The sequence below is a fragment of the Lindgomyces ingoldianus genome, assembly GCF_010093535.1.
Source record: "Lindgomyces ingoldianus strain ATCC 200398 unplaced genomic scaffold BDR25scaffold_3, whole genome shotgun sequence".
Lineage (NCBI taxonomy): Eukaryota > Fungi > Ascomycota > Dothideomycetes > Pleosporales > Lindgomycetaceae > Lindgomyces > Lindgomyces ingoldianus.
Genome location: NW_022985164.1, coordinates 2,024,938 through 2,039,261, shown reverse-complemented (window position 1 = coordinate 2,039,261; position 14,324 = coordinate 2,024,938). Strand labels below are relative to the sequence as shown.

At 50.9% G+C, this 14,324-nt stretch overlaps 3 protein-coding genes across 3 annotated transcripts; 2 read left to right on the top strand and 1 right to left on the bottom strand.

The window, feature by feature from the left end:
* Positions 1–124: 124 nt before the first annotated feature.
* On the bottom strand, positions 125–8,031 carry BDR25DRAFT_339615 (uncharacterized protein). The gene is made up of 2 exons (XM_033693413.1): positions 793–8,031; positions 125–658 (listed from the first exon to the last, which is right to left on the bottom strand). The coding sequence occupies exons 1-2, from the start codon at positions 7,751–7,753 to the stop codon at positions 369–371; spliced, it is 7,251 nt and encodes a 2,416-aa protein (XP_033553532.1). The 5' UTR covers positions 7,754–8,031; the 3' UTR covers positions 125–368.
* Positions 8,032–8,230: 199 nt separating this feature from the next.
* Positions 8,231–12,212, top strand: BDR25DRAFT_339614 (uncharacterized protein; the record flags this gene model as incomplete). Its single annotated transcript, XM_033693412.1, has 7 exons — positions 8,231–8,428; positions 8,492–9,202; positions 9,247–9,387; positions 9,436–9,498; positions 9,550–9,619; positions 9,669–11,971; positions 12,034–12,212. The coding sequence occupies 7 exons, from the start codon at positions 8,231–8,233 to the stop codon at positions 12,088–12,090; spliced, it is 3,543 nt and encodes a 1,180-aa protein (XP_033553531.1). The 3' UTR covers positions 12,091–12,212.
* A 962-nt stretch (positions 12,213–13,174) lies between these two features.
* BDR25DRAFT_210880 (DUF125-domain-containing protein) lies at positions 13,175–14,187 on the top strand (the record flags this gene model as incomplete). Its single annotated transcript, XM_033684667.1, has 3 exons — positions 13,175–13,299; positions 13,428–13,695; positions 13,834–14,187. 3 exons carry the CDS (start codon positions 13,175–13,177, stop codon positions 14,185–14,187), a joined length of 747 nt encoding a protein of 248 aa, XP_033553530.1.
* Positions 14,188–14,324: the final 137 nt, after the last annotated feature.

The window sequence follows — 14,324 nt, the reverse complement described above, 5'->3', positions numbered from 1 at the left end:
CCTAATCTAAAGGCGATGAAGTATTGGGACAGAACCATTTATCTTTTGCTATGCAGCACTAAGACATGTGGTGGGGTGAGACGATGTTTATTGTCAGTCTTTAAATGTAATATCATGTGTATTTGCAAAGAAAGCCAAGTCAGTGAAGTCGGCTGGCTACATGTAAGCCATGGGATATCTAAGCTCTAGGGTAAATGGTGCTCGTGAAGGGATGCGATAATTTGTCTTGACGAACTCAACCCAACTAAACGCCCGCGCTATGCTCTGAGAATTCATTCACTCAATCAATCATGTCACGGCTCTCACCGAACATCAAACATCACACAAATTGTTCGCTAACACTCCCATTTCAACCACTCTTCCCTCCTTCAAATCCTCCCCCCAGCCACCCTAGCTACCTCGTCCCCATCCGCCTCCAATCCCTGCGCCTCTCTATTATCCAACCTCATCATCCTAGTCGATTGCCCAGCGGCAGCGGCACCACCCACTCTCCCTGAGAACTGGTGCCAGCAGTTGGGAGCCTGGAGAATATATTTCTCCATCGCGATCCTGAAGCGCGAGCGATAGTCTTTGGGGGAAGTGATTGTGGGCTTGTTCTTGCCGCGGTCTTTGATCCAGGATTCTAGTTTTTTGTCCCATGTGTAGGTTCGGATGCAGTCTGTTGGGTTAGGAGGGGGATGTTAGTAGAGTGCTACACTAGGGAGCTAGGGGAAATAGAAATAGAGCCGAAGATGGATATGGAAATTAGGGGGATATGATATCGAGGGAGGACAAACTGCCAGTAAGACTTACCAATAATCCCCACAATAATCTCCCTCCTTGTATCATCAAACCCTGCCATAAGACTATAATCCATAACGTTTTGCTGACTCAAAAATAGCGTATCATTCCACACACTCGCCTTCAGCAACTTCTTAGTATGCTCGCGTACAAAAATCGGCGTTTCGCTGTAAATAATATCCACCAGATTCTCGTCCAGAAGGACCTCGTCCCTCTCCCCCGTGACCTGGATCTTCCTATTGCGCATCGAGCCCTTAAGATCGTACCTCCGATTAGGTTCGCGGTCATAAAACAGATTCTCCATGACTAGCATAAAGCAGTCGAAATCCCTGCCTGTGGGCGTCTTGATCTGGACCTGGAAGAGGCCGAACATCTTCGCAATGACCGACGGCAAGCTCTTGAAAAGGTTCTGGTGCGTAAAGGCAAAGTAATTGGGCGCGAAGCGGAAGAAAGCATTGACCTCGATCGGTGATAAAGATTTGAGGACAAAGCGATCATCCAGCGTCTTTAGGAAAATGCTTTTGCTCTTACCGCCCTTCGAATCCCATTTTGAGCATCGTGACATAGATTCTACAAACCGGTCGGCGACACCGCATTTGCGACGAAGTGCGTCAAAAGATTGGGAATAGAAGATCTTGCATTGGGCTTTTACGCCGCGGTTCATGAAGCTATAGCGAATGTTTTCGTTGGATTCGTTGAGGAGATTGCGCTCGATGGATGCTTCGGTTTCGTTGAGACCTCCGACGCCTTTCTCAGCTACCGTTTTGTCTGCACGGAAAGCGTCCAGTTTGTCTAAATAGTCTTTGCTCGAGAGGGCAAGGGCAATGATGGAGCTTGGCTCATCCTCTCGAATAATAATGTCCGAATCCTCCCATACATGGTCGATGTTTGGGAAAGGATAATCAAGAGGCGCCCAACCGCTCGCGGAACGTTCGGACCAAAAACTGGTTAGCATTTTCATGAGAGTGGTCTTCTCATGCTTGGGCAACTCTAGCGAACTTTCTAATTGCGATTCGGTAGAAGACAGAAGCTGTGAGCTCGCAATGCTCTCCGGAATTCCAACCTCTTCGAGTATGTTCTCGATGTCACTGGCTTCGTTCTCGACGTCAGAAGGAGGATGGCTTGTGTTGCCAGTGTCAGGTCGGTCTTCTTCGCCTTCTCCAGCTTTTGCGGCGGAGTCTCTAGTGTGGCGTTCTTCTACTGGAGACTGAGAGGCAGTAGTCGGACCAGTGGTTTCTGTCAGAGAACTATCCCCGAGTGTGCTGTTGTCCGTGCTGATACGCGTTGGCGACAAAGGTTGGAGGTCTTCATCCGATGGGCTATGACCATGAACAGCTTCGTGGACATCTTTGTACACCTCGACGATGGGTTTTGATGATGCAAGAGGATACGCACGGGCTTGTCGACTTCGCTCTTGACGCTGACGTCGCTCACGCTGGCGCTCTTTCTCAAATTCGCGGGAAAGCTGCTCGAAATGTTTGGCTAGGGTGGATACCTTTGTTGGCACTTTTTGTTTATTGGCCGGCACGGATCGAGGGATCATTGACGATTTTTGTCTGAAAGGATACCCGAGGCGTTCAGCCATTCGTCTCTCGAGTGCCTTTGCAGATTCGCTCAAAGTGATACTGAGCGCGTCCACTTTGCTTCCAGTACTTGATCCAGCCGTGGTGCTTGATGAAGTGCTTGACGCTGAATCCCGCTTTGGGATACTACCGGGCTGAGACTGTGCTCGGGTCATTGCAACAGGCCGAGCCGCATTTTCACGCCGAATAGTATCCACCAATCTCGGAATCTTGGACTCGAGTGTGCTAGTTGACGCCTGCGTTGAGGGCGGGGATGTTTGCATGTTCTCGACGGCAACTGCTGCACTCTTGTCGATAGGATTAACTTTAGGGAGGACGATAGGGGTCGGTGATCCTGGTTCGGGGGGAACTAGTGATTCTGGAGAAAGGGTTGGTGTCTTCAGAATATGCTCTTCCTTCGATACGGCATGCTCTGGGAAATTTGAAGACACTGCGAGGTCAAGATGACGGACATCCTCCCTTTCTAACGCTTCAATGGACATATGAATCGGCAATTCTGGGTGAGCAGGTGGAGAATTAGTGGTAGGAATTGGCTCCGCTGGGGCATTCTCTTCGAGATGGGATTGTTTCCCACCATGGGACTGATCTTCTTCGACAACCGAAGTCAACATATCTCGCGCGCGCTCCGGAGACATTGTTGAGGGCATGGGCGTTAAAGCAAGGGGTTCCCCTTTCTCGTTTGTTTCAGAGTCTTCGTTACCAGGCTCAGCACCTTCTTCGACCGATGTAAGGGAGCTAGTAGATTCGTCTCGCTCTAAGAAGAGTCTCTTTAGTTGGAGCGCCGCTAGTCGCCTGATATCCTTCTCGGACGGGAAAAATTGTTGCTCAAAGTCGTTGAACGTGTCGTCCCAGGCGATCGCTTTTTCTTGTATCGCCCGAATTGCTCGGTTGAGTGGGATGATTTCGTAGTATCTTGAGCCCATATATTTTTGCTGGAGCTTGCGCCTCAACCACTCGTTTTCTTCATTCGCGCGCTTCATCAACTTCTCCACCTCTGCTCTGCAAATCTCGACTTTCTCGGGAATTACGCTCTCGACGTGAATGCTCCTAAGCCGGGCGCGGACGGAGGTCATGAACCGGTCCAGCTTCTCCTCAATCTTCAAAAACGACTCATTTTTCAACCTTAGGTCACTATCGACTTTCCATGTGACCGTTTGCCTCGGCACAATGACCTCATAGAGTTGAACCTGGTCGTACTGGATTCGAAGCGCCACGTTGTTGAACCCAAAGTACCTAACATGGTTTTTGTGTATGTCATGAGGGCAAACATCAGCTCGAGGGTGCAGCTCGCTGCTCCAAAAGGTCAACTCAAGATATTTCGCGAATGAGTATTTCCAAGTATTCTCGGACATGGGAATTACTTGAGTTTCTTGGCCACAAATTCTGCAGCAACTCCACATGAGAATAGTGTTCTGCAAACCGCGGATCTTGGATGGATACTTCTGAGCAATTATGCTCATTTGTCCTTCACCGTGGACGTATTGTCGGTGGTGATCAAACAGCCTCCGATTGCACCCATCAACTTCGCAGAGGGTCCCAGCGCCAGTGCACAAATCTTCGACATATTGCCCAAGTGTGCAATCAGGGGTAAAGCCATCGGTATAGTCATGTTCGCGATAGAAGCCTAAAGCGATGATTTCAGGCCCAATACAAGGCGTTGACGTGATGGAATTGACGACGCTGTAGAGGACTGCAATCTTCTGGTGGTTGAAAGGATCGAACAAGTTCATGTTTCCAGATAGGTATGTTTCCCACTGGCGCTTCTGCGTTTGGTAGTTGTGCAGGGCTTTGTCGTATTCAGCTGCATGAACCGCATGGAGGAAATCACGGACTTGCTTCGAAGCCTGTTCGACCATCGTATGTACCATTTCTGGCTGTACCAATTCGAATTTTTGGCTTGCTTCTTCAGAGACCTTCTCATCGTCGACCGGGGAGTATTGATCCCGCAGCTTCTTGAGATATCTCAGCTTCCTCTCTTGCTCACGGGCTTGCATGAGTAGATAAGGCTGCATGAATTTGACAAAGGGAGAGGCAGAGAGGATTTTCGTGTTGTGCTTCTCCACCATTTCGCTGTAATACGATGGCGCAGGCTCATCATGTGGTACATGGAGCTCCCCTGTGGTGAGTTGTGCTCCGTCGGTGGTGTTTGCAGCAACAGCATCTGATGGCAATTTACTTGAAGCGCCAGTGGTAGATCCAGTATCGATCAAGGCTTGAGAAATTTCGGCCGGCGCACACTGCGCGCACTCGTCCCTTTGCTTCTTCGATGTCAAGCTTCCACCACTGGAAGTCGAAGGGATTAGGACGAATTCGTCGCGCATGAGGCAGGTCTCTAGCTTCAAGTTATAGACCACGTAACACAGAAACTCTGTGATTCGCTTCAGCTTCATCAGGTTCTCCATATCGGCGCCTCGGAGAACGATTGTACAGCCCAACTCTCGCTGACACCCAGAGAGGTATATGTAAGTCTTTCTACTATTCTTGTGCACATATGTTTTGACATCGAAACTCTCGCAGCGTCCAAGTTGAGATGGGTCAATGGCTAGCTTGTCCACTGAAGAAATCATCCGGGTATTTGTACACCTTGCCACGGCATTCAACACGCTGAATTTAACGTTGTAGGCGACCGCAATGCCCGCCTGCTCCAGGAACTCAAGCGCAAGACCAGACACATTGCGTTCCACGAGCAAGACATGAGGTTGCAAGGCGGCGATCCGACTCACAAGGTTACGAAGATACTCTCGTTCCTGAGCAATGACCGGCTCTAGGCTCAGGAAGTGCGCCTGGTGACGAGCGTATTCGATTGCAAAGGTGACACAAATGATCCTCGGGTTCGGTATGCTGCGCGGCATACTTTTCAGAGCGATGTTCTTGGTGAATACAACACCAGAAACGTAAGATGTATCGCTAGGCTTGCCTCCAGGAATTTTCTTGAGCTTAATATAGTGCCGAATATCAATATCGTCGTGCCGTTGAACGTCGGGATTGACATCGTCTGTACACTGCAACAAGATTGGCATGAGTGCCTTCTCCCAGCTCGAAACAGACGGTATAGCAGCATCCTGGAGCAACTGCTTCAACAGCTTCCGTACATGCTCCAGACTCGCTTGATTCAATTCAATGGCAGGGGCATTTCCACCACGCATCGAGGCACTACGTGTAATCTTCGACCCTGAAGGAAGCATTGGTTGAGGTTGGGGTAGCGGGGTAGGTGACTGCACTATTGAACCCGTACCTCCAAGGCTAGGGCCGAATGACCTAAGTAGGCTATTACTTTTGGAACGTTTAGGTGAAGGCCTTGGGTGAGCAACACTGCTAACGCTAAGGTTTCGTCTCCGTGAATTACGGTTGACGTGACGACTTGTGACGCTAGCATTGTCGGTATCCCGCGCATGACCTCCGCTGACTACGCTTCGGTCACCAGTTCTAGACTTTCCCTTCCTCATGGCCGCGAAAAGCCCGCCAAGACCGCTCCTTTCACTATCCAGGCTAGCATGTGAAGGCGAGTCTCCTCTCAGGGCTGCAAAAATGCTTGCCTGCTCTTCTTCGCTAGAGTCTTCATCCGACATGAAAGGTGCGAGGTCTGGGTCAATAATGTTGTCATGATGGAATGCGGGTAGATTCGACCGGTTGCGGCCAATCTCAAAGCCGTGCTGGTGAAATGGCGCCCGATCATCATATCTAACGTTGCGCATGTGTTGGTGACGAGAGTGGTGACGTTTATGGCTTGAAGATCGCGGTCTACCACTCAGGGAGCGGAGCGATCTCGAGGAGCTAGGGCGTGCAAGGGTGGGAGGGGCGACTTCAATCACAGCAGATCGACGTTTCTTCTCGCTACCTGCTTTTCGTGACATGGGAATGCTAATTGTTGGTGTGCCAATCTTCGTATGGTCACTCTCTGAAGGGTCGAACTGGCCCTGTCCGAGCTCCAGTGGTTCATCTTGCTCATAGAGAGAGCCCTGGTCTCCGTCATCTGTATAATCGGAAGAGTCGTCCTCATTGCCGTAAATGATGGCTTCGCACGGTTTACAAACGCGAAGGTTTCCGGATTGTCCAAACATTTTACCAGACACCAGAGACGTGCACTTGGCATCAAAAATCTGTCCACAAGTACGGCAATGATGTTTCCGTCGAAAAGTGGAAAAGGCATCTCCACAGTTGAAGCAGTCCTTCGCATTCTCGTCTCTCATCCAGAATTCTCGGTCCAGGATCTTCCTCCGCATCTGCGAGAAGGCATTGTTAGGGAGGTTATTAGACGATGGTTTGGGTAGCTGCTTCGCTTCCTCAATCGGTGGGATTCCCGGACTCCGGACCGTCGTTGACGTTATGATGGAGCTTAAGCCATCGGACGAGGATGCTCTTGAAGGCCGATATCCTGGTAAGTGTGAGGGGCCAACCTGGACCAATTGGGGACGTTGCGGTGCTGGAGCGAGCATTGGCGTCTGAGCATTTGTCGTATAACGGGGAATCCCAGTAATTTCAGATACAGTATCGGAAGTGTCCCCTTTGGTGGCGGACGAAGAAGACCTGTACTGGTGCTCTGCGCGAGAATTGATACTTGCTAATCCATCGTTCGGACCTTCCGGGGAGAAGGCAAATCTGGCGTTGTCATTGGCAAAGCCTCCACCATCCACCATGACGAGATCGTCTTCGGTCGTATCGCTTTCTTCATCCCTAAGATCCATGTCGCCTTTTTGGGGTCGAAAAGGCTCGTCTTGGACGGGTGCGTGCCGGGGCGATTCTTTGGTTTGAGATAGGGAGGGCGTCATGATTGACGAGACAGCCTTTGCAGGCGGATCAAGGGCGGATGCGCTCGGTGCTTTGGAGTGGGAGCTGACGGGGCTCTGGGTATAGGGATCGTCGTCCCTAGATGCTTTAGCAGGGTCAGCGCTCGAGGTTATTGACGGCCTCGACCTGGTCGTGGCAAGCGAAGATTTAGAACCATTCGACGGCCTCGTCGACACAGCGGAGCTGGACACGTTCGAGTCCCGTGAGGGTGGCAGCGGATTGTCGGGGAAGATTGCTACGAGGGGCGATTGCAGCCTCGAGGAGGGCACCGAGACTACAACGGGGGACGACACAGCCGTATTAGTGGGGCTTTTCGGAGTCTGCCCCGCTTTTGTCGCGGCCTTATTCTTACTGCCTCCAACAACTGCATCGTCTGCAGTGTCAACACCGTTCTCCTTCACACCTCCCACGGAGGCCTTGATGCGGCTGTAAAGGCCACTAAAACCCCCCTGCACCAGCTCAATAGCTTTGACTTCGGTCACAGAGGACGACACTGCAGGGGCTGCTAGGTCGTCAAAGGTTGTCAGGACCTCTGAGCGCGAGGCAGACGTGTGTATGTGGTCCAGCGTGTGCTGGAGAGAGCCGCGGGAGTCTTTAGCCATGATGATATCGGCAGCGTGGACGCCGGGGATCTCTACGGGAAGCGGCGCAGGCGGCGAGGCACTGGAAGGATGGAGGCGGGAGGTGCCAGCACTCGTCGAGGAGCAGCATCAGGTGTGGGGGGTTCGCAGTTCAGCATCAGAGGCAGCAGCAATAGTGGAAATATTGCCCCAAGCCTTTTATGGAGAGTACGGGCACGTGAACGGGCGGTGTGATGTTGGTGGTGCTGGTGAGTGAGGTGGGTGATGTGGACGAGGATGGCGATCCATGGATGCATGCGGTCGAGCTGGCGGAGCTTAAGCGTCGGTGAATGTAACTTAGTCCTCGGGATGTGATGACGCAGCCCGGAACGCATCACGTGGACGCGGAACTGCCAAGCCGGCCCGTCGCGTCACCAATGCGCACCCCGCAGACCGAGACCGAGACCGAGACTACCAAATCAGCACTGCACAGCTCCACCACGGCTGTTGCGCAGCATTATGGACTCTCTCGTGCCCTGGCTCGGGCAGACAATTGAAAGAGGACTTGCGCAGAGTGCTATTTGGCTAGAACATAAATACGATAATCGCCGCGGACAAGTAGCTGGCTGGGCAGGCGTGTGTCACGAGGACGAAAGTAACTTCGACATAATCTTTCAGGAGGAAACAGCCGACGCTCGCAACGTGCAGGTCCTCCAGGTGAACGAGCCGTCCTTGCCGTCCTATCTATCGTGACTTTGACACTGACCATCACAAGCATAGACCGCTCCATTGATCATCTCAGACGGCATCTCTTCAGTCGAAGCTCGAGTCTCTCCTGAGTGCAAGCAGACTCTCCGCACGCGGTACGGCGGCAAAAGATGTGTCGAAAACCATCTTACGGCTATAATATCGATTCACGATTTTGCGCTCAGGATTGCCACATTCGGACCTCCCAGTCGCAAACTCACGCTACTTCTCAAAGGCGTTGACTGGCGAGACGGCCAAAAAGTGCCGTCTATAGGCCGCCCGGTGCCTGTAAATTCGTCGCCATCCGCTAAGAAGTGGATGGAGAAGATCCAAGATATTCGAATGAAACAAAAGGAGGAGAAGCTGCCGGTGCTCTATCGGCCACTGCCACTGGCTAGCGTCGGTGACAATATGGGTGACGCTACACAGGATTCGCAGCTGCCGTTCGGGACGCAGGCGGTCCCACCTATACCACCGCCGAATACTAGAAAGGAAGGCTCGCAACCGGCCAAGCATACCTCGGCTACAACCCACCAGGATCTTCTCAACCTCATCCATCGACGTCCAGTTGCTTTCCGCGCAACAAGTGATGTCGATCCTTCACGAAATGGAGTATTCGAGGAGCGGCCGCTGCAGAGTAAAGATAAAATCCCTAGAGATGACATTGATTTGAAGGAAATATTTAGCCAGGCTACCACAGTTCAGCACAACTCCAAACTCCCTGACGGTTGTAGCATAGACACGGTAATTCCCTCTAATGCATCCAACCCCGTATACTAATGTTTTAGGTCGTGCGCCTTAATGAAGAGACCGTGATCATCCATGATGGAGACGAAGAAGAGCAAGCAGACCCACCTTGTAATCCGTCAATTAAGCATGACTTGCACGTTGGTCACGAACTTGGCCTCTCGGAGGCTGTATGGATGGCGGTGAGAGTGACATCTTGTTGTGATCTTTCGGGAGCTAACCGGTAGCAGGGATGGACTTTTGAGCATGACTCTCCGCAAGGCATATACGATTCCGAATGTGATTGGATGCGGGTAATTCACCCTTTGCAACCGAATCAGTATGTGGCTACTAACCACCTTCAGGATTTAGAATTTATTCATGATGCTGTGATTGTGGCCAAAGACCAGCGAAAACTGTTGTCCAAGCCAGAATGTAGGTTTCTCGCATCAAAAAATGTCTTCTAGAGGCTGACAAAGATGAGCGTGGCAAAAGCCAGCACCCCCACACCGGTTCCCCGACGCTAACATTCCGATTGGGATTCTGATCGAGCTTGATGAACGGGCTGGGCAGGACCTCAAGATCCAGAAAGAGGAGCTTACTACCTCTGTCGATGTGGAGACCTCCGAGTCGGAGATGGACACGGAGGAAGAGTCAGGTTCAGACGCTGAGAAGCCTTCAATAGTCCTTGACGCTGAATTCCCTTTCCAACAGGAGCCATCCTCTGACGTGATATCATGGCCTTCAAGTCCCGAGCCGCCCCAACTCCGATCTCGGATACATCATGGACTCCCTTCAGACAGTAGTTTCGGAAGTCCTCAAAAGACATTAGATCAAAATGACACGAATGGGGACGCTATACTCCATCCATCTCGGCACAGTACATCCGTACTTTCATCGAACGATGAGCACATGGAACAACCGGCATCATCGCCACCTGTCGCTGAAGAGCAAGACATTCCCATGGCTTCACATGATTCGGATGACGATATGGAAGTTTCTGTCCCACAAGGGCTTGGCCAAGACCAGGGTTTGGCAAAGGGAGAGCCTGTTATCCGGACGGCTGACGATCCTGTAATGCGTTCGGAGGGTGCCCCTGTGCGGCCTATATTACATGTTAATGAGACTCCATGCTTGAAGGACAAGAACGGACAATCTACTCCCCTAGTCTCAACTGAAAATCAAACATCGAGTAGCACATCCAAGGAAACAACACCGACTTCCATAGTATACAGCACTTATGAACAACCTCGGTCCTCAGCATCTAATACTGGCCTCGGTCTCGCTAATACAGGAGATACACGTCGTCCTTCGTCCTCTATTTCCGAACCCTGGGTACATGGGATGAAACATGTTCACTTCCAATCGACTAACGACAGCGACGTTTTGATGAGAGATGCATCGCCGGAACTAGAGCATATCCGGCCTTCCGCCCTCTCCTCGCAACTGGACACGAAGCAGCAAGTATCCCCAGGGCTTGAAACAGCTTTAAACTTGCAAACTGCCCAAGAAGAACCGAGCCCAGCATCAGCACAGATGCCACCGCTGGATCTATCTTCTCAACCTGGGCACATGGCATCCCATCTTCCACGGACGGCTGGCACATCCGCTCCGTCTCCACACCCGGAAGCGGTGGAGGTATTTGGTTCGGATTCTATCCCCAGCAAGCGAAAGTTAAACGATTCCCCGTCAAAGGCTACTTTGCCTCGCACAAAGAGAAGAGAGATCAAGATTGTTGATTTTGGAGGGGCGGAGCCACTGACGCAAGATCCAATCGCATCTTTCCAACGGCAGAAAAAGGAAGCGGTACAACGTATCCGAGTAGAGCTCGGAACTGATCCTACTAGCGGTCATAGGCGTAGGATTCCTTGTCCCCACCCCCCTCCTTCTGATTCCTCCCAAAGTTTTGCGAAAGAAGATGAGAACTTGCAGAACCCCGAAAAGCAGTTTCCCAAGACGCAACGAACATTTACAGATGCAAGACGGGAGTGTTCCCTGGTCCAGTCGATAGCAGCACACGGAATGGAGCCGTTGAAGCTACAAGCCCTCAAAATTGAAACCGACACGGAATCTTCTACAGTTTTCGAAATGTTCAGGAGCGCCTACCCAGACTACACTGGAAGTTGGGATCACTTTATCAACCAATGCAAGACATTACTCAATCTCGCATCTCTGGGTACAGTGGTTCCAAGGCACCAATGGGATGACTACATCATTCGGGACCGCATAGAGTTCAAAGATTACGTGGCGAAATGTATGGGTGCGGGGAAGACGTGGGTCTCATATGACCGCTTCTACAAGGATCACGTCCAGAATTTAGTCTACAGGAAAGGCATTATTAAAGGTCTCGATTCACTTTTACAGGCCATAGGAGAGTATGAAGATCGACCACAAGCACCGAATCCGCCCTCCACTTTGGACCAAGGCTGCAAGCCGACCAGACGGTCTCTTCCCTGGACTTCGGGCAGCCAAAATCACAGTACTAGCTCTCCAGCTTCACGCCAAGAGCGAGACCGTCCGCGGGATTCGCTCCCCAAAAAGCCCATTGAAGATATGGACACCTTCTCCCGAGCCTACACTCATTCTAATCAGAGTGACGTGCGAGTAGCGAAAGCCACCAGCACATGTCACTCCACGTATGGCGCTTCAACAGCCAATATCAGTAGCAGCCATGATCGTGTATATCTGACCGAAACGACGGATATTGGTGAGCCGGGACAACGGTTTCGTGAGTTTGTCAAAGCACATCAGAGTCTCGCGTCTTTGCGCGGTGGCAATTCAAACAATGTAAGCCACCAATGGCTAGGTCGTAAATTCTCTCATGTGATCAAGTTAGCTAATGCAAGTAGACTTCAATGACCCGTAAACCTCCGGTAAACGTACTTTCGTGGACGGATGACATATAATTCGAGTGTATAGTTAGCCTGCTTGTCTATGCAGTACCATGTAGCGTAGACCTTAGTCGGCGCTTCTCCGGTAGTTCGAGTTTTGGGGATCTGGTTTAGTTAAAGCTCATTCGCGATTCTCTGGTCTTGATACCCAAAACGCCGTGTGCGACATGCTCGTGTGGTTCTATTTGTGCAGACTATTGTTTGCTATATACTGTGGAGCTTGGAGCACTCTTTGCGAAGTTGAACAGTTGTACGTTTGTACACTCTGAAGCTCGTCTTGATGCCGACAAACAATTTAAAGCACAGTTCCCTACCGCAATCAAAATTAATGAAAGTCCAATGCAACCCTCGAGGATGTTCAACTTTGCTGGCTGAGGTAGCTCCTTCAGGTTCCTCACGTCACCGTTACCTCAGCTAGCCAAGAAAAGCACAAACTCCACACTTCAAACCTTGTGCACCTCATCGCGTAAGACCATCTTCCTTCTTTGTGCCCTTTCACGTTTTGTCTTGCAGCAGCCAAGGTTGCTTTGAAATGAGTGCGCTTTCATTGGCTGGGTACGATCTGATAATGACAGGATGAGTACATCTGATATCCTCGACACCACAACATTGGAAGAAGGAATTTTTCTTAAATAGAGAGCGCTGTAGCAGCGCGGTGTGTCCAGAATTGTTAATCCTTTTGCTTGTGGTTATTGAAAGTGCAACGTTACTGGTGTCGTTCTTGTAATCTTACGAGGACAGGACTAGACCACGTGGGCTGTCACTGCTTGGTTGCCGTTCCATTACTCTATCCAATATTGGTGTTATTCACTGTTACAAACGGGAAGAACCTGGACATTGAAGAAGATTGTCCCGTTTTTAACACATATCCCTCTCTCTACCTCCTACGCCCCTCCTCCCGCTATATATCAAGCCTCTTCCTTCCCATTGCAACCACCAGCTAAGCACCCAACTACTCCCTTTCTGTCCTTTATTCCTCAATGTAATGGCCACCACCGAAACAGCAATGGAGCTCGAGCCCAAAGGCACTCACGACACCCCGGACAATCGTTCAGAAACGACTGCAGTGGCCCCACATGCCATTACAGAACGACAAGGCATGAGCTTCGAGGCTTATCCCCATGCGGAGAGACACACAGAGAACGGGGCTGTTGTGCGGGACGCCATTATTGGGTTTGCGGATGGCTTGACGGTGCCATTTGCGCTCACGGCTGGGTTAAGTAGGTGCGTGAATATGAACCCCTTTCCCTTTCGAATGCCTCCCCTAGATGGTATTCCAGTTCAACTTCTTCTAAATCCAGAGCCATTTCACTAAGCTGCTCCAAATGAATATCCCTCCTGACCTCCCCTAGCATCGGATCCTCCCGTCTCGTCATCATTGGCGGACTGGCCGAGCTCTTCGCAGGCGCGATATCAATGGGTCTTGGTGCCTATCTCGCCGCTCTCACAGAAAGAAAACACTACGAAGTCGAGGAAGCACGTGAGCGTAAAGAAGTCGAGGAAATGCCGGAAGCGGAGGAAGAGGAGATTTACGAAATCTTCGAACCTTACGGGATCAAACGTGACAGCGTGAAACCATTATTGGAGGAGCTTAAGGGCGATAAGGAGAGCTGGGTTAGGGTATGTTCTTGTTTTCTCTCGCTTCTTGCATCGTAAGATGAGATTAAGTTCTTCATCGACAAGGGCTTCAGCTCGCGCGATGTAATTCCTGTCTCTAGCTATGCCTTCCAGGAAACAATAGTTAACAAATGGATACAGTTTATGATGCAATTTGAACTCAACCTCACTGCACCAGCCATCTCCCGGCTCTACATTAGCGCCCTCGTCATGGGCCTCTCGTACTTTCTCGGTGGCTTAATTCCTATGATTCCTTACTTCGCCATCCAGGACGTTTCGAAGGCGCTGTTTGTTTCCATTGGCATTACCGTTGTCATGCTACTTAGTTTTGGCTTTGTAAAGGCTATTGTTACGGGCACGACGAGAAAAGGCGCCGTGTGGAGTGCAGTGCAGACGTTGGCTGTTGGTGTGTTAGCTGCCGCTGCCAGTTATGGTATTGTGAGGGGAATTGATAGATTGCACCCTGTAGATGTAGATTCAAAGGGGAAGGAGTAGGTGCGGACGGCGGTGGATCGGGAGCCAGGCCGGGAGCCAGGCCGGGAGACTAAAATAGTGAAGCAAATTTGAGTAGTGCAAGCGTAAACAGCATCAGATGGATGAGTGTGGTGTTGGAGATCGAGCAATATATCATA